The sequence below is a fragment of the Podarcis filfolensis genome (genome assembly GCF_964270895.1).
Source record: "Podarcis filfolensis genome assembly, chromosome: 5".
In the NCBI taxonomy this organism is placed as follows: Eukaryota; Metazoa; Chordata; class Lepidosauria; order Squamata; family Lacertidae; genus Podarcis; species Podarcis filfolensis.
In genome coordinates, this window is record NC_139608.1 from 84,705,218 (window position 1) to 84,731,048 (window position 25,831).

General features: G+C 41.7%; 1 protein-coding gene across 3 annotated transcripts in view; it reads right to left on the bottom strand.

The window, feature by feature from the left end:
• Nucleotides 1-25,831, bottom strand: part of ADK (adenosine kinase) — a 202,381-nt gene that overhangs the window by 169,316 nt on the left and 7,234 nt on the right. For 2 of the 3 annotated variants that reach the window (XM_083615945.1, XM_083615944.1), the window contains exons 2-3: nt 17,192-17,266; nt 4,254-4,307 (exon numbers count right to left, since the gene is read on the bottom strand). In XM_083615945.1, the coding sequence (XP_083472071.1) occupies nt 4,254-4,307; nt 17,192-17,266 (129 nt within the window). Of the gene's footprint in view, nt 1-4,253; nt 4,308-17,191; nt 17,267-22,216; nt 22,689-25,831 lie in introns of those variants that run through there. The other variant, XM_083615946.1, reaches the window with a different exon arrangement.

Genomic DNA, 25,831 nt, shown 5'->3' on the forward strand with positions numbered 1-25,831 from the left:
CATATCTGGTTTCTTGGTGCTGTTCCATGGCTTGGCAACCCGACACAGTGAACTGACAGTACATTGCAAGTGTAAGATCAATTAGAAATCAATTGTGGAGGGATTCAAGAATTCCAAGTATCCTCGACAGGGGAGGCTTTCACTTCCACTAGTGTTGAGTCATGAACAGCATATTGGCATACCAACACTTCAGCATGTGTTTTGAAGTGTTCAGGACTGGCAGGAATCTGATAAGGTTCCTGGCCAGCAATATCAGTTTAAAACAATTGGTTGGGTTTACACTTTCACATGCGAGTAGCTAGGGGAAATTCCCTCTTCTGCTGAAAGATAAAAATGCATTTTTTGTTTTTCTTCTCTCTAGATGCTCTGCTACCACAAGGAGAGATGGAGAAAGAATGCCATCTATCTAGCAAGCAATTGACCTCCAACACAGGTCTTTTACTGAAGTCTCAAGAGCTTAGTGGAAGTTTTTGCTTTAAAATCCAAAAGCTTTTCTACCCTCTTTCTGGTATTATCCTCACTCACTCACATTTGGGTTTCACGCAAGACAGTAAACATTTTTAAGCAGTAAAGGTAAAGGGACCCCTGACAGCTAAGTCCAGTCACGAACGACTCTGGGGTTGCGGCGCTCATCTCGCTTTACAGACCGAGGGAGCTGGCGTTTGTCCACTTCCGCAGACAGTTTTTCTGGGTCATGCGGCCAGCATGACTAAGCCACTTCTGGCGAAGCCAGAGCAGTGCACAGAAACACCATTTACCTTCCTGCCGGAGTGGTACCTATTTTTCTACTTGCTTTTGAACTGCTAGGTTGGCAGGAGCTGGGACCGAACAACGGGAGCTCACCCCATCGTGGGGCCTCGAACCACCAACCTCCCAATCGGCAAGTCCAAGCGGCACAGTGGTTTAAACCACAGCGCCACCAGCATCCTTGTGTTTTTAAGCAGTGCGGAACAACAAAATCTATAAAGGGATGCCTGCAGATTAAGCGGGCTGTGTTGTTCTTAAGAAGCATTCACTAGTGCTTCTGTAAACTCTTTGACTGTGAGGGGCTGATGTTCAGCTACTGCATCTCAGTCACATCTGTGCCAAGCTGACATACTAAAAAGAGACATTTTAGAAATCCATCCTCAGTTATAAACTGAGCTTTGTGGGGAACAAACCAGACTATTATCTCATTTAGTCATGAGTCAGTCACATGGCAGCCCAAGAACCGCATCCCAGGCATGTTCCAGCTGTAACAGGCAATTTTGTAGGCATTTTGAAAACCCTATAAAAATTTTATCTACTCTAAATGCTTTTTCTTTAAATTTCAAAGATCATGACACTATAGAAACTCTTTGGGCCACCTAGCAAGTCATGGCAAAGTGCAAATTAGTTAAATGTACTCCTAAGTGCTTCCAGAACACCACATGAAGGGATTAACTATCACTTCTTTATGAAAAGATACCCAAGCCTCATTGCTCATGCATCTGCCTGGTGAAATTGTGTGTGTGTGTGTGTGTGTGTGTGTGTGTGAGAGAGAGAGAGAGAGAGAGAGAGAGAGAGAGAGAGAGAGGGATGGAATTACAACCCTTGACAGAGTATTGCTCATGTAAGCACATTCTGTCTTTGCCCAAGGCATATTTTTGTGTGTCCCATGTTTTAGAAACGACACAAGCATGTAGGCTGCATTACTACGAACATTTTCCTGGAAGTAAGTCCTTCTGAACTCTACGAAGCTTCTTATATAGACTTTCATAGGAGTGACCCTCACATACTCTTAAAAGTGCCCCCCTAAAACTCCCCCAGCTATGCACAAAATTGGTGTGGGGGGTGTCACTGCAGTCCAGACTTGGATGTATAGGTCAACCCAGGGGTGTGGGTCACATAATACAGCAAGTTACCAATTGTCTGTGACATAGTCATCTCTAAGTTGGCAAAAGCTTCATTTACTCAATTATTGCTTGCTGAGAACCAGGTATTAAAAAGGCACAGAAATAAGCTGAGAACTTTAGCCTTTCGCTTTAAAGAAGATAATTCTTCATTGAACAGGAAGGCAAGAATTAACCACATCCCTCTGAAATGGGGGGGGGGGGAGAGAAAGGACATCACAATATGGAGGAGGAAAGGATCTCCCCGTCATTTCTGCACTCTCACTCACACCCTTCCATAACCTTTTAATAAAAAGGACTAAAAAGCTGTTAATATTTCAAGAATATTATAGAGGAAGGGTGCTATCTGCTACAACCTCAAAGGCACACTTTGTTCACAAATAGAAGTGCTTATTTTATTACAGAAACAGGATGTCAGATCTGCAATAACAAAAACTCAGCATGAAACAGAAAGTTTGGTCACTTTCAAATGGACAAATATTCCACAGACACATGCACAATACTTTGTATGTGTCCAAAATAAGAACTGCAGGTAGGGGGAATAAATTATCTTCTTTCAGCTGGGATTTTATATATATATTGCTGCAACAGAACAAATTTTAGAATTGAAAGTCCTTAAACATGCAACTCAAGTTCACTTCAAATATTCTCAGGAAAAAGATGTAACAGAGATTCAACATTTGTGGGATTGCTGTTGCTGTTGTTTTAAAAAAGTATAAATCATTCTATGGTGTAAAACTGTACTTCTTGATAGAAGTACAGTGGTACCTCGGGTTACATACACTTTAGGTTACATACGCTTCAGGTTACAGACTCCGCTAACCCAGAAATAGTGCTTCAGGTTAAGAACTTTGCTTCAGGATGAGAACAAAAATCATGCTCCGGCGGCGCAGCAGCAGCAGGAGGCCCCATTAGCTAAAGTGGTGCTTCACGTTAAGAACAGTTTCAGGTTAAATACAGACCTCCGGAATGAATTAAATACTTAACCCGAGGTACCACTGTATAAAGAGTATTTTCACCAAACAACTGATGAGCTCAAGTGAGACATTTATATTTACCATCATCATGTTTAAGAATCTTCATTGAATTATTACGTTCAGTGGAAGAGAAGCCACCAGAATGGGCAGCTAAAGAAAGAGTGGTGAAGCCTGTATTAAAGAAGGGATTCTTGCAAATAGGAATGGAAAAAAATGTTCAAGGAATCAGTCAGAGGCTTTTCCTCCCACATTACGGAAAGGATAAACAGCACTTGGAAACAAACATAATTTTATGTGAGTATTTTTAAAACCAGACAGACACAGGTCATCCCCCACACTCCAAAACAAATAGAAGCTGGAGTACAGTTCTTCTTTTACTAGTTTTTCCCCATAACATGCACCATTTAAGATGACTGCAGCCAACAGTACTTTTATTTTTAGTCTTCCCCCTTAATGTAAGTCAAAGTGTCAATGCCATTGTAATAGCAGCGGCACATTTAGCAGTTGAGAGTAGTCGAACTGTAGAAAGATACAATGCTAACATTTTATCTAAGATTTGAAATATCTTTCAGACCTTGCTATTTCCCATTGTGCAGAGTGATGTCCAGATCAAACATCACATCAAAGCTTTGTTAAGAAAGGAAGCCAACTAGAATCAGAAATGACGAGTTTGACATCATGCCAAACCATGGTTTGCAAACAGGAACAAGCTTATGGCAGGAATGAGTTTATGAAGCTAAGAGGAAGGCAGGCAAAAGAGCACAACCATGGTTTGAGCCAATGCTATTTTAAGTTTAAGAACAGAAGCCGATAGATACAGATTATCTGACTTTGCAAAATATATTTTTATTGATGTCAATAGTATTTAAAGGGTACGTCTAACATTATAACCAACAGCCACTGTGAGAACAGGATTCAGGATTAGGTGGGCTTAGTTTTCAGGACTTAGTTTTTTAGCAAAACCATACTTACAAGCACAAAGGAAGGTAACAGTTGCAAAAAGCTGTGTACACTTAGTGTGTTTTTGCTGGAACTTGCTGTCATCTAATATTTCCACCCTCCCAAACAGAATGTTTTAGAGTTCTTCATCAGAAGTTATTAGCTTACAGATTTGATCTTAATTCATTATCTAACTTATTCTCTGTTAGCACATTTCAAATGTCATCTTTTAGAAAGCGATAACATCTCTCCTCTCTCTCTCTCTCTCTCTCTCTCTCTCTCTCACACACACACACAAAAGACAGCATTCAAACATACAACTGCAGCAGCCAAGAGAGGAAAGCAGTTTTCACCATGACCACATCTGTCTGAAATAGTTTTAAAAGAGCAACTTTCCCAGCTAAAAAAGGAGAAGCATATACTTCTAAAACCACAATTTTAAGAAATAACTTATTTAATATCTTACAGCTCTTTGTGTTTCTCCTCTGCCAAGATCTGGTCATTTGGTTTCAACCCATATCTGAAAATAGAGAGGGGAAGAGAGTTACTGAAATCAGAAATTTACTCAATCCCATTTTCAGTTTTAGAGCCTGGAAGTGAAAATATGACTGACTTCTTTATTATGTACTGGACATGCTAACATAAGTTTATAGTAACAATAACCAACATTACTAGTATTGTTTATTAACCTGCTTCCACATATGTGATGTACAAAATTTAATAAAAACAGCTTTAAAACAGTTGCAAAGCAGCACAAAAAAATTAACAGAATATGATCTTAAGAAAAAACAGAAAATGTACACCTATGGGAGAGAGACTTTCTCATCCATCTGGAAAATCGTATCATGATACTTCTTTTTTTCTTTTGTTTCACAGCAACATCTACGTATGCACATTTTTTCTATCTCTATCTAAGCCTCTACTTTTAAGACAGACAAAAAACATTTAATACATTTGGACTTCTAATTCATGGATCCCTGTCACATAAAGTGCTCATTTTACAAAATAAAGAAGGGGCTTAGATTCTTCAGTCTTTCACATATATATTTTTCTTCTTGCCGTTGTGTACTATGAATGGGAGCTACTCTTCAAGAAGGAAGGCACTACAGTTTGGATGTACAAATTCTGAGAAGGATAAGAAGTCTCTATGCATCCTCCATAACATAATGCCATTTCCCTCCTTCGCATGCTAAGGAAGTACAAACAAAACAAGCAGAAGTAAAAAGTCCATAAGGCTTGCAACCAAACTGCACCAGCACAAACCACCAACAAAGATCAATTGTCAAAAAGAAATAAAGTGGCTCCCCTCCCCCATAAAACACATGTCAATACAAATAACCTCCCCCGCCCCCCAAAATGCTGAGCAGCAACTGGTTGGGGCTCCCTGCAGAAGAGTTCATCAAGAAAAGGAAATTGTCATAAAAATTGTCTCTTTCAATTTCATCTCTAACCACTCAGCAATGCTGTGTTAGTTTTTCAGCAAGCACTGTTTTCCAGACTCTACCAAGCCAATTTTGCCTAATTAATTGACAATCTCTCTTCCACAGAAAATTAAGCTCCATAAGAACAGCCACGAGGTGGTGAACCATCAATGGTTTGAATAGTATGTTTTTTATCAATTCCCTTAAATAGTGGCAGTAAAGCCAACTCAGCATCTTTAACCACTGTGAAATTTTAAAAGTTCAAAATTGTGTAGGAAACATCACCCCAAAACTTACTAACAACCTGGCACTCTCACCACATATGAAGATAGGTACCATGGGTAGAGCAAACTCTCCAACAAAGAGGGGATACCGAACCACAAATCTGATGCAAATGCCCTGGTTTCAGTGACTGCTCCTTCAATAGCTGAGATTGGTGGGTGCCCTCCTTTAAGTCAAAGAGTTCTCAGATCTCCTTCAAATATTCTCCCCTCAGTATACTGTATGTTTCTCAAATTTCTCGCAGTCCTCCCTTATCACAATATTGGTCTAGAAAAAGCCTGTAAAAGGCTGACGCTTCACCCATCACCTGACCTAGATGAGTATGGCAAAGAAAATTGAACACAGTGAGGGACCTCAGAGCATCCCATTTTCTAAAAGGTAAGTAGCTGCTAAAGACAGCACTTGCATCTTTTGCAAGCACAAAGCATGTACAAGTTCCAACAGGTTCGCTAGCTGCTGAATAGTAAGAGGTTTTTCCTTTGTGCAGTAGTCTATTAGAGTGATTTACGGTAATGGCCCGTTTTCTGAACCTGGGTGTGTGCCCTTGTATTTGTCTGTAAGTATTCCCTTTGCAGCATTGTGGCATCAGAGTGCAATACATAGCAAACCACATACACCACCAAAAAGGGTACAGAACTTGAAGCTAAATTGAAGGTCAAGTTTCCAGAACAACAGGCAGCTTTGGCCCAATACTCATCACCCACCCACCCACTCACAAAATTTATTGGAAATTAGGTTTCCAATAAATGGATGTGTGTGAATTTGAAAAACAAGGTGTATATGAATCCTTTTAACTGGTTAAGCAATTTTAAGTTTTATGGTAGCCACCTACTTATGAAATACATCCTTCATTTTCCCCACCTTCCAGTGAAACTGTTTAACTTGCTATCCTCTGATCCAAGGCTCACATTCACAGATAAGCAGCTTTTAAACCAGGCCTATCCAACCTATTAGTCATTATATCCTACTGGCTCCATGAACATAGCTTCCAGACTTAAAAAAATCATTTCAGGTCATTAAAAATTAATGGACATTTTCAATGCACATTTTGAGTCTATTTATTTCGGAACCAATTCCATTTTGATGTATAAGGTGCCCCTCAGATCTTAACTACTTTACACTAAAGCAGTCATAACAAACACTTTCTTTTTTCTCATTTCAGAATGATCATGCATGACTGTTAGAAACTTCAAGATTCTAAGCTGGACAATGAGCAAATTACAAGCAAGCAGCTGTAGCCAAATGAAATATTATGGTACTTCAGCTCCTTTCCAAGCACTTAAGAGACACTTTGGAAACTAATGATCCTTGACTGAAGTTAGCATTTGGAAGATAAGAATTTTAATGGAGGAAATAGCTTAGATACATAGCACAATTAGAAGCAAGCTAAATCATATTAAGCCCATCCCTTGGTAAACATAAAATGTGGATATTAGAAAGACGCTATTAATGAAATCCCAACAGGCCCAAAGCCCAAGGCATACCAAGGATAGTTTAGACAGCCAAAAAAGGAGAATTTAACAAAAAAGGAGAACATCATATCCATTAACTTATTGCTAACAGGGTTGAACATTCTAAACAACTAGTTTTGTTTGTAAATAGCACCCAATAGCAACTCATGCAATATGTCAGAGATATAATAGCAGCTGCAAAACACACATCACTGATTGATTGATTGATTTATATACTACTTACATGCCAAAGTGACTTCTAAGCAGTTTACAAGTATAAAATCAATTATAAAATATCCACACATAATTAAAATACACACTAAAACAATTCCATCAAAAGATATTTTTTTAAAAAAAACCCATAATTAAGATACACAACAAAACAAATCTGCTAAAAAGCAGCCCAGCCCCATCACATTTCAGCAAGTTATGAAGCTCAAGTCGTTACAATCCACACTAGAAACGAATGGTGATGTTGTGAGTAGTTCTGATGTTACCAAGGCAATCCCATATAATTCATATAATATAATTCAAGCGTACGTATGCTACTGAGGTGGCATGGAGCCAGATCACAGGGCAAGCTGCATAGCATCTAGCAATTTCTGTGTGCAGTGCCATGGTTGCTGACCAAGCAGCAGAGTTTGCTCTGGCCGCCATAGGAACATTTATCCAATTGTTGAGTGTAACTTTTCTTTGGGTGTTAGTGTACGGAGTTTCAGCTGAATGATGATAATTTTAACTCAAACTAAGGCAGAAATATACAGTGCATGCAGCACAATGATGTAGTCAATACAGTATCTCCATTTTCTTTCCCATAGCATTTAGGATCAGTTACTTCGTTTTGTGGCATCATTGTGTATTGTGCTTTCCTGCCCTTGCCAGGGGCAATTAATGATGCTGCATGAGAAAATGCACAATGGGAGGATGTTACAGCATGTGATGAGCAATCTTCCTAGTTATGCTGTAGAACTCAGCACAAAATGACAATTTCTGACAGCATCCCCATTGTATTTTTAAGTTGTGAGCCACCCTGAGATCTATGGATGGAGGGCAGCCGGTATACAAATTTAACAAATAAATAAAATTTAAATGGAGCCGGTGTAATTCTGCTTCTAATCAAATTTGCCCTGTGGCAGTCCTGGCACTAAAGGAGTTTCTTCAGGTACAAATATCAATATCTTGTAGCCAATGAGCCATCATTTCAGCTGCTTTTTTAAAATAAATAAATGTTTTCCAAAGAGCTGCCTTTTATCAAGTCAGTGGAAGTCTGAAAGCGCTTCTTGTTACATATACATCTTACTAGTCACTAGCCCTTCACCCCATTCCTGAGATATTCACTTCCTTTTATTAACCACATTATGTGGCCTAAAATGTCAGTATTGCTTTATGTAGTTGCGTTTTATAACATATAATTATTTCTGTATAGCTAAAGTTTTGAAACTGCCCATTCTATCAGGCAGGCTCACTTTTATCATGCATTTGGACAACAAGATTATAAGCTGCAATCAATACTGTATAAGGTTTAAAGAGCTTTTGAACTTAACACCAAAATAATAGGTTTAAATGATTAAAAATGGATTGAGAAAGCAAGGAAAGCCTAAAGCTTGTTAATCATTGCACTGTGGCCAACTATGGTGCATTTATTACATTCAGACAGGCCTTCGTCACTCTGGATTGAAATACAACACAATTCTGAGCCTTAAAATAAATTATGATTGCCCAATGGAACCAGAGGATTAGGAATTCAAGGCAAGAGACACAAAAGGGGTTTAAGTGTGGATGCAAATACTACAATCCAATATCACAATTATTTTTTACGAGAGGTGGCAAAAAGAAATAGGAACTATGCCCCCTTTTATTCTTTGTAGTTTATGAAAAACTTTATCTTGCCTGCCCTGCTGGCCTCATTGAAAAGCAGAAAGATGAAAAGTCTTGTAATAGTCTCACAACAGCTGTTCAAATGCTTCATGCGGTGACTGTAAATATATAGAGAGAGAACAGGTTGCAAACTCCTAGCATTAAGCTAGTGTTACCACCCTTTGAAGGCCACATAGAAACACTGGGGATTGGAAGTGAGGAAGAGTCCAAGATTTCTATGCAATCACCTCATCAACAGGTTGAAAAGGGTGATGACATAAAAAAGAGTAAAATGGAAACTGACCTGTACAAATTTTGAGGATGGACCAGGTCCATTTTAACCTGGTACCCTGTAGGGGTATACAGCAGAGCTTCCTCTTTCCATAAAACATGTTGTATTTATATCAGTGTACAACTGCCTCAGAAATTAGGAAGTTAAACTTAGGAAATCTGCCCAGAAGCGTAAAATTTTCTAAATGGCCAAAAGGGGGAAGTTAAAAATAAAGCATTTCAAAACACAAGTCTCAACCAATTATATCACATCTGCTCAATGAGTATTTATCCTCAAGCCACAAAGTCTTATGCCAAAAGCCACACATATGAAAGGGTACCAAAAATAGACAGTGCTGCCTTAGTTCTTCTCAAAATGGCAAGTTCTGCTACAACATAAAAGAGAGGCTATTTTGATTTTTTTTAAAAAATTGCAAGAAAAATCATCATTTCCAAGCTAGGGCAATGTTAATGTTGAATTTTAAATTTGCTTTTCTTTTAGAAGCTGAAATTAAAAGTAACTGACAAATTACATTGCTGAAAAAAAATTAAGTAGAATATTTTTCTTACGTAAGAACCACTTATCCTTCTTAAAGGTAAAGGTAAAGGGACCCCTGACCATTAGGTCCAGTCATGACTGACTCTGGGGTTGCGGCACTCATCTCGCTTTATTGGCCGAGAGAGCCGGCATACAGCTTCCAGGTCATGTGGCCAGCATGACTAAGCCGCTTCTGGTGAACCAGAGCAGTGCACGGAAACGCCTTTTACCTTCCCGCTGGAGCGGTACCTATTTTTCTACTTGCACTTTGACGTGCTTTCAAACTGCTAGGTTGGCAGGAGCAGGGACCGAGCAACAGGAGCTCACCCTGTTGCAGGGATTCGAACCGCCGACCTTCTGATTGGCAAGTCCTAGGCTCTGTGGGTTAACCCACAGCGCCACCTGCGTCCCTATCCTTCTTACTACTCCGCTGTAATGTGCCCTGTTATGGACCATTAGCAAGGTCACATTGTATAGCCGGTTAGTGCATAGTGTTGGTAACACCAAGATTGCAGGTTCGAATACCGCACGGGACAGCTACATATTCCTGCATTGTAGGGGGTTGACCTAGATCAGGCATCCCCAAACTCAGCCCTCCAGATATTTTGGGACTACAGTTCCCATCATCCTTGACCACTGGTCCTGTTAGCTAGGGATGATGTGAGTTGTAGTCCCAAAACATCTGGAGGGCTGAGTTTGGGGATGCCTGATGTAGATGATCCTCAGGGTCCCTTCCAACTCTACAATTCTATGATTCTATATATGCATAAGAATAACTGGGAAAGTGGGAAGGAGGGGAAGAACATTGAAAGTTAAGTTGTTAGCCATAGAAAGTGTTGAGTCTGAAAGCATTCCTGTGTCAAAATAATCTTGCTCTGTTATTTTCTTTATTTTAAAAGAGTTGGTCACTGCAAGTTGCTAAGTTGTCCGTGAGATCGGACTCCTTACCGAGCCTGTGCTTCAGCTGTGTCTAGCATGAGAGCTGTTCATAATGCGGTTGCTGAAGTAGTTTACCTACCTATGGTTTCAAAGCAAGGCGTACAAAGACTAAAGTGAAAGGGAGAAACTCATAAGGGGAATGCAAGCTTCTTTTTAATACCCTGCATCTCCAAGGAGAACCTTCACACTTTGAAGACTCTGGTTTTAGAGGAGCTCAAATTCAGCATATAATTCAACATCTTATTCAACATCTTTATCAACGACTTGGATGTTGGACTCAAGGGCATCCTGATCAAATTTGCAGATAACACCAAACTGGGAGGGGTAGCTAACACCCCAGAGGACAGGATCACACTTCAAAACGACCTTGACAGATTAGAGAACTGGGCCAAAGCAAACAAGATGAATTTTAACAGGGAGAAATGTAAAGTATTGCACTTGGGCAAAAAAAATGAGAGGCACAAATACAAGATGGGTGACACCTAGCTTGAGAGCAGTACATGTGAAAAGGATCTAGGAGTCTTGGTTGACCACAAACTTGACATGAGCCAACAGTGTGACGCGGCAGCTAAAAAAGCCAATGCAATTCTGGGCTGCATCAATAGGAGTATAGCATCTAGATCAAGGGAAGTAATAGTGCCACTGTATTCTGCTCTGGTCAGACCTCACCTGGAGTACTGTGTCCAGTTCTGGGCACCACACTTCAAGGAGGACACTGACAAACTGGAACGTGTCCAGAGGAGGGCAACCAAAATGGTCAAAGGCCTGGAAACGATGCCTTATGAGGAACGGCTAAGGGAGCTGGGCATGTTTAGCCTGGAGAAGAGGAGGTTAAGGGGTGATATGATAGCCATGTTCAAATATATAAAAGGATGTCACATAGAGGAGGGAGAAAGGTTGTTTTCTGCTGCTCCAGAGAAGCGGACACGGAGCAATGGATCCAAACTACAAGAAAGAAGATTCCACCTAAACATTAGGAAGAACTTCCTGACAGTAAGAGCTGTTCGACAGTGGAATTTGCTGCCAAGGAGTGTGGTGGAGTCTCCTTCTTTGGAGGTCTTTAAGCAGAGGCTTGACAACCATATGTCAGGAGTGCTCTGATGGTGTTTCCTGCTTGGCAGGGGGTTGGACTCGATGGCCCTTGTGGTCTCTTCCAACTCTATGATTCTATGAATTCTCGGTTGAGAATCTAAGGTCATATTTTGCTCCCCATCTCATTTTCTATAGCAGGACAGAAGCACTTACAGTATTGCAGAGTGAATAATATAAGACTGGCAAAGCTAGGGTTGGCAGCCTGTCAACTGACCAGCCAAGCATTGTTCCAAGAATGTCATTGTGTAGATTGCAGTTTACTTTTAAAATTTTCATTATGGTGTTATTTGTTAAGTGGAGCAGGAGTAGGGGCAGATCACCCTAACCCTATCATTCAGGTGCAAGCCTAGCAGACTAACAAACCTTCTCCCATGGCAAAAACTGGAACACAAGCAGTCATCAGCATCAAAGGCCCAGGGGAATGTCAGATTAGAAACAGATACACCAGGGTTCAAATTCTCACCCAGCCATAACATTTCATTAGACAGCATTGGGTCAATCATCACAGTGCTGCTCTGGAGATAAATCAAGGGTGGGGAAGGAAGCTATGGGTGGAATTCAATTAGGTTTTATTCAGAGTAGACCCGGTGAAATTAATGGACATGGCAAACTGAAAAGGAAAACTCTGGTGTTAAACCTCTGCTGCCTTCTGGGACCTCTGGAGATAGGGGGTTAATTTTTTTAAATGAATGCCATTGTTTCACAGATGTTACTTTTAATAATTAGCCTAAGTATCAAACCTGCTCATATGATTCTGTTTGTCTTCATAGCACTAATTATTGGGGCTGGAGCCACCTAACTAACTTTGCGCAAGGGCTTCTACTTACAGAAAGTGTTTCCCCTTCTACACCACCTAAAATTGGCTTGGGGTGTGTGTGTGTGTGTGTGTGATGACATCCCCCCCCAATAGCATACAGGGAGAGGGGAGGGGGGTTGTTCCATCTAGCAAGCTGATATGCTTGCTCAGACAGAATGTTCAATGTAGCGAAACACTGAATTCCACCCTTGATCATTATTTAACTAGATTTTTTTTTTGACAAGTCGAATGTCCAACCCCAAGAATGTCTATCCTAATTAATTTTATATTCTACTATCATCCACCATCGTACCTGAAAAGGACAAAATACCCATCACATATTAAATGCACTGCAATACATAAATGGCAAAAAAAGAGCAGCTCTTCTGCATTTGGCTTGCGTCTCCACTGTTGTGAGTCACAGCACTTCAAGAGTAGAACCAGACCTTTGGACTCCTCTCATCTGGTTCCTCCAGTTTGCCATTAATACACGGAAATTTAATTATGACTAATGGAACATCCCTACAACCTGTTTTTCCTTTTTCCTTTCCAAAATCAAAAGAAACCCAAGTTATTAGTCATGTACTTCATTCCCCCCACCCATTCATCAACTCCAGTTTTTTCTGAATATGTCAGGGTTCCCTCACCCCAAATGTGTCTGATTCAAGAACTTCATTTGAAGATCGAAAATTAAATAAGCAGCCACTTCAAACATATGCGTCCTTAAATTAAGAAGCTATTTACACATGACCTTTGCTTTTTTTATTGTTAGCCTTGAGGCAGGCTTGTTTGTATTTTTCAAATATGCTTTGCATAGCATTTGTCGAGTTTAAGAGCTTAATGAATAATTATAACCCTGCTTGTATGATGGTTAACTAAGCTCAGTTTCAATTTCCAAGTCTAAATAACATCGGCACATCTGCTCACCGGATGGAGCGGGTTGGGGTGGGGAAAATCAGTGTAGAACCACTGCAAGTATCCATTCAAAGAAAAGCAGGTGATCAATCCTCTGCCGCCACTATGCTCAACAGGAGCGTGATGTCATTTCCATTCCACCCAAACTGGCACACTAGTTTACATCTCATGTTGCTGGCAGCGAAGAAACCATGTTGATATTTGAATTTATTTCGTTTATGAACCACTTCCCATTTTTAGAACTCTGTAGCAATTTAGCAATGAAAGCATCAACAATAAAGACAGTTTCAAGTCCAGTACAGATATACACTGCATGGATTAAAAGTTTACAAGGCTTGTTGCAAAATAAAGGTCTTCAATAGGTGCAACAAAGTAAGAGAGATGCCACCTGCCTGTTATATACTTTGTTGCTGAAGTAAAGCTGCTGTTTCGAGAGCAAACACACTCTAAGTTTCAAAGCACTATGGGTGGGATTCTGTCCCACGCTACTACAAATGTTCTGTCTGCGCAAGCATATCAGCCCTGCCATAAGCCTGGGTCATGCTTACATTATAAGTATTAACTCTAATCAGGGTACCTAAAATAGGCCACTCTCGCATTAAGCAATAAGCAGCAGCATAATTTCAATGTGTAGTTCTCTATTCCATTAGTCATCCCCCCCAAACTCTCACTGAAAATCATTATTAGAGTTCTATTCCCAAGAGGAAAACAGGAGTTACTTGTTACATATAAACTAGAAATGTTTCTTTGATTTCATAAATGCCAATACTTTTGTTTTAAATGTGTTTTGAGTTTGCATGTTTTCTAAAATGGAATAATCACAAATTCTGTTTCTTTTGGGGGCAGGCGGGAGAGAAATGCAATTTACAAAAACTGGATTGGGTGCAAACTTAATCATGCTTCGAGAATCCTGCTTCCATTATCTGGATGGGGCAGGGACAGGTCAACATTACATAAATCCAAGGCAGTCAACAGTGCACCCACCAGAGAAACCAACCAAGATCTGATTACTCCACCAGATGACGTGTGTGGACCCAAGATCGCAGACAAATTATAAAGGTGAGCTGAAACAGTCTGCAGAGGAGCTTGTTACTATTCCTACCACACTTTTATGAAAATCACAGTACCATACCTAGAAATCTCAAACGGTTGAATACTTGTATCTGTCATCAATGGAGCATAACCAGGCCCTGCTTCATTCTGTATGTATTTGGGGCACACAGGCTAGGTAGAAAGATTTGTCTCTGGCTCCGACACTGATGATGATTAAGCACTGGCAATCAAATACAGCCAACACAGCAGCAGCAAACATTAAGACTGCAATCCAAAGCCCGCTTATCTTGAGTAACTTTCATTCTTAGGGTGAAAGTAAGCTGCCCCTTCTGACACAGACTAGTATGTAGTCCCTAGAACATAAGGTAAGATAATGATCACCTTCAAGCAACCCCAAACAGCAAAGATTCATGAGAGTTGGTTCTTTTGCCTTGTGGGCTTCAAAAAGTAAATACAGACAGAGTAGGGTTGGGTAGTTGCTTTTGCAGACTTATCTGTGAGGTCACTGTAATAATAATCCCACTGACTGAGGCAGCATGGAACTCTCCCAACACACACATGTGCAAGACAGGAAAACAAAACCCAAAAAGACTGAGTCAGAACTGTTTTTCCATGCAAGGAAAAAACCTCCACTATAGTCAATAAATGGAAAACTCCACTCCAGTCAGACTCTGAATGAACGAGTGCTTCAACAAAATATGATCTACAAAAGTATATTAGAATGCCTGGAACATAATAAGTGAAGTACATAATTAATGGCCTCCTTGTACTCTAACACAATTTTATTCAAACATTTTGGAGGGAACAAGTGATATTATAGGGGGAGAACTACCTAAACAGTATAGAAATTTATTCATGTATGCGACTACAGCGGCAAGAATGTAATTTGCCCAAAAATGTAGTCACAGAAGGAAGACGTCCCGACGAAAGAAGATTGGATACAAAAATTCATGGATTATGCAGAAATGGCAAAACTTACCAGAAGAGTAAGAAATCAAGACAACAAACTTTTTAGAAAGGAATGGAAGTGGTTTACTGAGTATTTACAAACAAACTATAAACAGATTAAGACATTGGCAGGATTATTGTAAAAACGTGCAGTTTCATAAGAGTAAATAATTAAAGTAGATGAACAGAAAATAATTAAAGTAGATGAATAAAAGAATAAGTTAATTTATAATATGCAGAAAATGATAAATATAAATTTAAGGAACTGCAGAAAGAGGAGGAAGGAAGTCGTGTTTTGAAATGTTAAAATGACTGTAAAACTATTGAAATGTATATAACTGAAAATCACAAATAAAAAATTATTCTCACAGGGTGATCTTGAACTAGTCACACTCACTCAGCCTAACCTGATACGGTTGCTGCAATACTCAGAATGTATAACCTCCATGTACTCCACCTGACTACAACATTTCACTAAACCATCAGAAGTACCAAACTGCAACTCTGCCTTTCAGTCCTACAGATGGAAATAAAGGCCAGCTGTCTTATATTCAGCATGCAAATAGAAACAAAACTGTACCCAACAATCAATGGATTGATGTTTCAGTGTGGCAAAAATAATGGATACGATTAGCTTTACCCTGAGGCCACATCTGTTCTCTTATTCTCAGGCCCCCACTAGCCCCACAAAAGTTTATTGTGAAACAGAAAATGAATCAGAATGATAACCAGAAAGGCTATCAATTCATGTTCTCTCGGAAGCAGAAAAAGGTCGGGGGGGATCTGAAATAAAGAGCAGTTGCTCCTGAAAATTAAGTTCCACCTGTACCAAATAAACAAGGAACACGGGCTTTGCTGTCCCTGTGCTTGTAGCTGAGTGGTAGGATACATGCTTTGCAAGCAAAAGGTAACAGGTTTAGTCCCTGGAATCTCCAAACAGGCTGGGAAAGACTCCTGTTTGAAACCCTGGAGCCACTGCCAGTCAGCACCATCAATAATGGGTTAGATGGACCTATGGTCTGACTCAGTATAGAGGCTTCCAATGCTGAACAAACATTTTTTTTGAGTCAAGTGAAGGCCCATTGCACAAGACTGGTTTATTGGAGAAGTAACATGCATGGCACTGACAGCATGGACTTCAAGACTGTCGCACCTTGGCTGGGGAGATCTGCAGCATTTCCCCAAAGTCTTCCAATATTTTATTGGGACTGGCTTTTCATTTCTGTTGCTAGAGTCCATCTGACTGATTTGAAAGAGAATATCTTTCCTTTAAAAAAAAAAGAAAAGGATTCATGTCCAGTTCTAATGCTATTTAGGCTCTAAGGGTGCATTCAAAAGCGTAACTTTCTAGATAAGCTGCTCACGGAGTTGGCAGTCTTTACCATATCCAGTTATCTACCCATCATTATTGCTATTGTACTTCCATGGAGCAATGTGTAGTGTTTTATCCTCAAAGCATCTTTCCCTCCACAATTATTATGGAGGAGAATTCCATGCTGTTCCTTCTTTTGGCCATGGCCCAATCCAACCTTATTAGATCCAACCTACCCAACCCTACCTTTCTCAGTTGTGAATTTTGATCATTGTACCCATTCCCTCAGGACTTAGGCAATTTCTTTTAGTGGAAAGCTAAGCTGGCTATTTTCCTATCCTGCTTTAAGATATGCTTTTTGGCACGCTGAACTGAAGGCATAATGCAATTCTGCAAGCTCAGAGTTATTGGAAGGTGAGTTTAAGAAACTCGCCTAGAATTTGAAGAGAAAGATGTACTGTGAGATGTCCCCACAAGCTCCACATTTAACTTTGCGAATGAATTAAACATGGAAAAGGTTTAAGACTTACTTGTCAAGAAAGTCCTTGTCCACAACCGCACAGATATCCAGAAGAGGATTTCCCATTCCAAAAAGCACATTTTCACTGAAAGATAAAGTTGTCAGAGTTAATTCAGTTCAAACAATTGCAGCATACTGGTAAAACAATTTTAAGATCACAAAGTCACCGCTGCCACCCGTGAACTGATAACGATTATTTGAGATAGAAACACAAACAGCACATAGCTTTGGGGAGGGTGGGGAAAGAAGAGATAATGGGCCTAAGCAAAGAAACCAAACAGTATTACACTTTTAAAATGATGGGGGGGTCGGCGGGGGGAGCTTGATTTAATCTGAGGGCAGCATTCCACCACGGGGAACAGGGGGGTTGCAGACGCAAATCCCAAAGTGGGCAGGGCACTCCTCTCTCTTTCTGCCACACCCTTTTCCTCCTCTGTGGCAACTGGATGAAACTAGGCTGAGAGTCTCATGTTGCAGACCTGCTTTAAAAAGTCTTTCTGCACTACTCAAGATGAACGTCTTATTTTATAGAGAGGACACTTCCCACTGAAACGATTATGTCTGCTTATCATATGAACCGGGGGGGGGGGAGACGGGACCAAATTTAGCCATAAAAAAGGGAGGGGGAGAGTATGTTTCTGATTTAATAGTAATTTACACAATCAAAAAGATCAAGTAATCACAGGGTATTCCTATAATCTTTCTAGTTTTATGGTCAGAGGACTGAGAGCAACTAAATCATACAGAGCCAACTCCTGAGCTCATATTCAAAAGACAGTTTTAAGGTAGCAGCCAATAAGTTGAGAGCAGTTGTTTAAGAAACACATCACAACAAATGATCCTGAATTCAGGCCCTTAACAGAGCCCCACCGACTTCAGAAAAAGCTGTTTCCATGCTGTAAATTTAGGATTATTCAGTAATGTAAGCTAGTTCACAGTTTGTAAAACAGTGTTAACATAGCAAAGCCAGTATTAATGATTTGCCAGCTTTTATTGGCTGCCACGTCACTTAAGGACAACTCTGCTACCAGCATAAGGTAGTTAGAAATAGAAAATAAAATTAATGATAGATTATGCACATTTTAAACAATTTGAAGGGGTTCGCCTCATGGAGTAACAAAGTAGAGCTATGTAAATGTTCTATCAGTGCAAGGATTTCTGCTTGTGCAACAGAATGTTCTCCTGTTGTGCAAGTGGGAATCCTTGTGTTAATGGGAAATGATAAGTTGAATACGGCCCACAAACTCAGAACTCCGTTGCAACCATCATAGTATAAGCTTTTTCTCTATTTACCTGAATGTCTTTGACACATATACTCTAGTCTTGGGCTCATGATTTGCGTGCCAGAATCCAAGTCAGCAATCAACGTTACACATGCTCTCATCTCTCTTTTTGTAACAAGTGAGCCCACACTGTGTCATACAAACAGAAGCAGAGATTAAACAGAGTTCCGGGCTAGGATTGGGGAGACATGGGTTCAAATCAATGCTCAACCATGAACCTTACAGGGTAATGTTGGGCAAGTCACTCAACTAACAGCAATAGAAATGTTGTGAATAAAGTGCTGAAGACTGCCTGTTAGCTGCTCTGAGGCTCCTGGATCAATAAGTGATCAGGAGAAGCAGATCAACTTTGGAATTTTTGCTTATGAACATCTGAAGTTGCAAAAACATAGACAATATCTCAAGACATTTCTTTACTGTGCCTGCAAGATTATATTACTAAAATGTCTTCGGCTAATAAGTTATTATTGTTCTCCCCAGCTTCTCATGAGATCTTTAGAGACTGCACAGAAGAAGTTTCTGCTGTGTGTGTCCATCGGTCACATATTTCCACGTAAAAAAGCTGAGGGAATGAAATGGGAGTTTTAGGTAAGCATGTGTCAGTATTGAGGTTAGCACCCTGGTCCTATTAAGGAAGTCCCAAATGAATTAAATGGGGTCTGTTCTTGGGGAGGTACATCTAAGACTGCAATTTTAATGCAAGTGTTTTATAGTGGATGGAGTTAATTTGCTTTCTTCCTGCAACCCTTCATCCTACAAGTCAGGAACAGAGACGAGGAAGCAATTTTCCCCAAGTCACTGTGTGAGTTGCATAACTGATCCCCCCATGATATGATAATGTTGCACATCACTTGTGGGGCATAGTCTTGCAAAAAGAGTCAAATACACACACTCAGCACTTCAGCTGCCAGCTTCTTTAAAAGCAAGGACTACAGACATTAAATCAATCAGAACGAAAGCTGTTCTATTCCTAGAGACATCTCAAGGCATGTTGGCTCAGTGTAATCTGGTCGTTGAACTGAATCATTTTCAGAGGGACACTGGTCTGTGCTGCTCAACTAGAGGCAAAGAGATATCTGATACACCAGATACTGCTGGTGCAAAGAAAAGTATCACAGAGATATCCTTAACAGATAAGGAAATTCTGGAGTTGCAACTTTATACTAGTGTACATGTTCCAATTCATCCCATGGTGCCTGACAAGCTATGAAGACACCAGCTAATTTGGTGACTATTTGCACAATGGAAATTACTTAGAAGGATTCTTTTCTTTTCGAGAAACCACAGGGAAGCAATCTGCACAAGAAAGCTTGAACCATTTACAAAGTGTACCACTTGGGGCCGGAACCATTTGCTCCTAATAGCATTAAGCCTGTGATGGAGGGAGGAGGAGGTTATTTTTGCCAATTCTTTCTCCTCTCTATGCTCCCTGAAAATCTGCTCTGGAGGAGGTGGGTGGGCTCCGGAGCAGCATGAGGTGATGTGCATGGTTGCAAGAAAATTGGTGAGTATCACCTCTTGCGTTCCTCCAGCATGGAATCACCACTAGATCTTGGTCACTTCCATGAATGGAAGCACACCTACCATTCACAGAACTGACATCCCTTGAATCCAACTACTGGAATATCCAAGAGCTGCTTCAGTATCAAACTTTTTAGTGGATACACACTGCAGCCCTGGATTATGTACATACTAAAACTCAAATTTTAAAAGCTGATATACTTTGCCAAATTTAAGTGCCTGGAAGGAAAGGGAAGGAAGCTGCCATTGGCCATTATCATACAGGAGACAAATGTTAACTCTTCAGATGCAGCCACATGTCAGGGTGATGGTCAAAACCTTCATTGGGTTTAAAACAGAATCAGCCAAATTTGTGGAGAATAAGTCTCTCAATGGGTATTAACCATAGTAACTAAACGGAGCCTGTGTTCAGAAGCAGTATCTTTGTCCCCTAGAAACTGGGAGATGTTGAAATTGACTAGCAGAAAGTCAGACTAGAATTCAATGTTTCCCAAACTTGGGTCACCAGCTGTTTTTGGACTACAACTCCCACCATCCCTAGCTAGCAAGACCAGTGGTCAGGGATGATCGAAATTATAGTCCAAAAGCAAGTTTGGGAAACACCGGACTTGATGGGCCTTTGGTCAATTGAGCTCTCATCACAACTTTATTCTTCCTTGAGGAGGCCCTCTGAGTAGTATTTTACTCAGCAGCCAAATCCAGATTTTAATGCACTTGTATCCAAACAGTTTTCAGCAAAACACTGATGTCCACAAGAAAAACAATGTTTTCTAGTTTCCTTGAAGAGAAGATTTGTAAATGGTCTGAAATACAGCTTGTGTACCATTACTGGTTTTTCCCTGCAACGCACATCTTCAGAATGCCTTCCAGGGGGCACCCTCAGTTTACATAAAGATGGCTAGTATCATTGGACCCAACATGAACTGAATGTGTTTCCTGGAATTTTCTGCAAGGTTCTCTGCAATACATCCTCCAAGCACGCACTTTTATATCAGCAACAAACACCTATATTTTGGGGACAAGATACTGACAAAGCAGGAAGACAGCAGCATGCCAGAATGCTTTGCTCACACTACTGCTGATGTAAGACGGGTTGTAACTTGCAAGCTTGCACATACTCCTTTGTCCAAAGAAGCCAATCTTTGAAAACATCTGGGCCGAGAGATCTAGAAATTCAGGACAAGAGTAGCAAGCGTTGAAGAGTTGACTCTTCACTCTTTTCTTAATTGGGAAGCCAAATAAATTAACCGACTCCACTCCACCCCAGAACGGCAAGAGCCTGCCTTTGGGAAGAAGCGATGGCAATTCCATTAAGTCGGTAATCTGATGCATAGGCATTTGGAAGTCAACGCCGGTTAATTAAGTTGAATTCTTTTTAGAAGAAGAGTGCTTCTGGCTTGCACTCTTTATAATGATTTGAGAAGTGAGGTTATTACCCCTCTATCATTGTCCATCCCGGGTTGCTCAGCCATTGCTTTTAGCAGATCAAGATGATCAGGTGACAGCAAAAACTGCAAGGTTTTTAGCAATTAGAATAAGATCTATTATTTGATTGTTGATGTAAACCCCCAAAATGTATTTTCTATAGTTTAGTTTTTACCTCTATCTTCAGTACATTTCATTTTATTTATTATTCCCTGTTTAGGGAATTTTTAAAATGTTTGATGTTTTATCGTGTTTTTAATATTCTGTTGGGAGCCGCCCAGAGTGGCAGGGGAAACCCAGCCAGATGGGAGGGATATAAATAATAAATTTATTATTATTATTATTGCTATGGCTAGTGGCTGATGCAAATAAAGATGAGTTTTCTTCTAAACTCAGCATGTGGGCATCCTGAAGCTTTTCGCAGCTGCTCCTTCTTAATTACATTTTTTTAAAATGCATTTTTTGCTGTGAACCGCCCTGCAGTTTTCGGAAGAAGGGCGGCATACACATTTAATACATCGCCCCCATAGGAAGAATAACCGCGACACGGATATGAAGGCATTTCAAGGTGGGGAAAGGGAGCGAGAGGAACCAGGAGGGCGGCGGAGAGGATGCCAAGCCACCACCCCGCCAAAAGAAGATCGCGGTTATCCCCCCCCCCCTGCCCCGCGCTCCTGCATACACACGTACACGCGCATACACGTAACCCCCAACCCAATGCAAAGCGCCTCAGAGCCGGTTCAGGTGAAAGGGCGGCGGCGGCGGCTCCCTTGTCCCGGGGGAAGCCTCTCTGGCAACGGAGGTACCTCAGAGTGGGCATGGCGGTGCTGTCGCTCGGGGGGATCCTCCGGGGCTCGAACCTGACAGGCGGCGGCGGCGGGCAGCAGGGACTTCCAAGCGAGCGCCGTCCTCCGTCTCCTCGACACGCGACGCCCAACCGCTCCGCCTCTCTCTCCCCCTCTCCCCACAGCGGCTCGACTGACGGACTGAGCCGCCTCAAGCTGAGGAAAAGGAGGAGGCCCCGCCACCTGCCAATCCCCGCCTCCCGCCGCCGCCATTGGCTGACACGCGGTGGGCATGAGCAGAAGGGGAAAAGCGCGGGCCGGCGGCCGCTGGGAGCCACAGCGCGCTTCAAGGCGGCCGCCGTTCGGGCGGCCTCGAAACCGCCGGCCCCGGCAAAGGGGTCGCACCGTAGTGGCCTTCGCGGGTCGGGGGGGAGGCGCGGGGTCCGCCATGCCGGGTGCTGGCGGAGGCGGAGGGCGCCATCTTTGCTGTGGGCAACTGACAAGCGCGTCTAATACCACACAGCCTCTGTCCGCCCCACCACACACACGCTTTCTCCGCCCGTCGTGGCGGCTTTCCCTCTTCTTAAAATTAAAAAAGAGAGAGAAAGGGGGGTTTTCTTGGTTCAGCCAGACCTCCCTTCACGTGGCGAAACAAGCAGGAGGGATGGGGCCTCCCTGACAGAGCCACGCCACGCGTTGCATAACCGGAGTTATCGATTTAAGTTTCTGGGCACCAGAAAATGCTGAACCAGCTTGATTGGGGCACCAGAAATGCTGGCTGACGCAGTTTAGACGACAAAAAAAGATATTTTTGGGTGGGGAAAACGTAGCACAAGTCTGCGCAATAGGTCTACAAAGCCTTCTTCGCACACAGGTTGCAGAATAATCCTCTCTTTACCCATCCAATGTCAACAGTTTGAAGGCTAATGGCCAAAAACGGGGACTTGGGATTTTAAATTCCCTTCCTGGACAAAGAGCAACACCTCAAATGCAATCTTCGGCACCCTTGCTTCACTAAATGAAGCTGCTCAGATCTGTCCCATCTGCATGCTAACTATGGTCGAAAGTGCTTGTGCAGATCACGTTTTTTCATCATTGGACACCTGCCACAGGTGGCACCTTGTGGCATCGGTGAGGAGTTGCGACGGAGGCGGTTTTGCACAAGAAGTTTCTGAAAGCAAGACTCCTTCCCTGGCTGACGCTTGGTTGTTTCCTCTGCCGGCTTCCTTCTATATGGGGTCATCATTTTAGCTAACCTGCCAAGCCTCAGAAGGAGGCTACAGGGATTTCTATAAACAAGATGTGCAGTATTCGTACATACAGTCCAGTCAGTATGTGGACTGTCTCTGTGGACTGCCCCTCTGAAAATAGGCTGCCCAGATAAATTTGTGAGCATCCTTCAGCTCCTCCATGATATGACAGCAACAACTGCAGATAACAATGGCTCTCAAAGTGAACCATTCACAGTGGGATCAGGTGTTAAAACAGGGTTGTGTTATCGCCCCAACTCTATCCATTATTTTCATTGCCATGATCCTGCACTTTGTTGAAGGGAAACTCATGTACTGAATGGATGGAAAGCTCATTAATCTAAGCAGGCTGAAAGCAAAGAGTAAGGTTACCATAAGTTCTGTCATAAGGCTTCAGTATGCTGATGACAACGTAGTGTGTGCACACTCAGAGAGGATGACCTCCAAACCATCCTAAATAACTTCACAGAAGCTTACGAAAAGCTTGGCCTATCACTCAACATCCAAAAAACCAAAGTGCTGCACCAACAAGCACAAAACAACCCCTCTGCAGTGCCACAAAACTCAGTGGTGCAACACTGGAAAGTGTTGATCACCTCTCCTACCTGGGCAGTTATCTTTCCACAAGGGCCGACATTTATGCCGAAATCCAGCATTGCCTGAGCTCTGCGAGTGCAGCTTTCTCCCCATTGAAGTACAGTTTGAGGACCGGGACATTTGCAAGCAAACCAAAATGCTTATTTACAAAGCTATTGTACTACCAACCTTACTGTATGATTGTGAAACATGGACCGCTTATAAACACCATCTCCAACTCCTCAAAAGATTCAAGCAACGGTGCCTCCAAAAAGTTTTACATATCACTTGGGAAGACAGGCGAACTAATGCCAGTGTACTAAAAGAAGCAAAGATCACCAGTGTTGAAGCAATGATCCTTCAACATCAGCTTCGTTGGACTGGTCATGTTGTTCAGATGCCTGATTATCATCTTCCAAAGCAACTACTCTATTCCGAACTTAATAATGGAAACCGTAATGCTAGTGGTCAACAAAAGAGGTTTAAAGAATCTCTCAAGGCAAGTCTTTAAAAATGTAGTATAAACACCAACAATTGGGAAATACTGGCCTGCGAGAGCTCCAATTGGAGAACAGCCTTTACCAAAGGTGTCATGGACTTTAAAGACGCTCAAACTCAGGAAGAAAGGGAGAAATGAGCTAAGAGGAAGGCACATTTGGCAAACCCTCACCGTGATCAACTCCCGTCTGAAAACCTATGTCTCCACTGTGGAAGAATCCAGAATTGGCCTCCACAGTCACTTATGGACTCACCTTACTTGACTATGAGTGATCGCCAAAGAAGAAGAAGAATTTGTACATCTGTTTGTGGTTGCCTATCTCCAAAGTGTAAACATACCAGTTGTTTGGTCCAGCAGAAGACAGCATCCACATGAAAGTAGGAGTGCAGTACTGTTTTGCAGAGAGTTAGATCCCTAAATTATTGCAGAAAAAAGTGAGTACAATAGCCTCTTCTGCTTTTTTTAAAAATGCTGTTGTGTAAAGGTATGATTGGGCTATTTGTTTTGCGATACACAAATTAATTTATTATTCTAACAGATAGTATCAGTACAAATAATAATATATGCAGCAAAACTAGCCTGACTAGAAAACAAGTGGTTTGAAAGTCCCTTGTAATATCTTTACTTCCAGGGGGGAAAACCCACAAGGGACCTAGGTAAAGGTAAAGGGACCCCTGACCATTAGGTCCAGTTGCAGACGACTCTGGGGTTGCGGCACTCATCTCGCTTTATTGGCCAAGGGAGCTGGCGTACAGCTTCCGGGTCATGTGGCCAGCATGACTAAGCTGCTTCTGGCGAACCAGAGCAGCGCACGGAAACACTGTTTACCTTCCCGCCAGAGCAGTACCTATTTATCTACTTGCACTTTGACATGATTTCAGACTGCTAGGTTGGCAGGAGCAGGGACCGAGCAACGGGAGCTCACCCCGTCACGGGGATTCGAACCACCGACCTTCTGATCGGCAAGCCCTAGGCTCTGTGGTTTAACCGACAGCGCCACCTACCAAGGGACCTACCAAGCCTATTTGGATAGCTGGCCAGGAAGGATTTAAAGGAAAACAAATTTAGGAGCTGGGTTTGCAAGGGGGTATTGATGTTAGTCTGCTGAAAAAACAAACCCAAGAGTCTTGCTGTTGCTTATAAACTAATTCTGCTATGGCCTAGAGTGCCCCATCAGAAGCACAAGGTTGAATCTGTGAACTTGGGCCTTTGATCTGGTTGTCTGGAAAGCTAAAAGCAAATGATTCTGACCTTATTTGCTTCAGTCTGGAAAGCTACAATTCCATACTGTAGATGCAGTAAAAAAGAAAA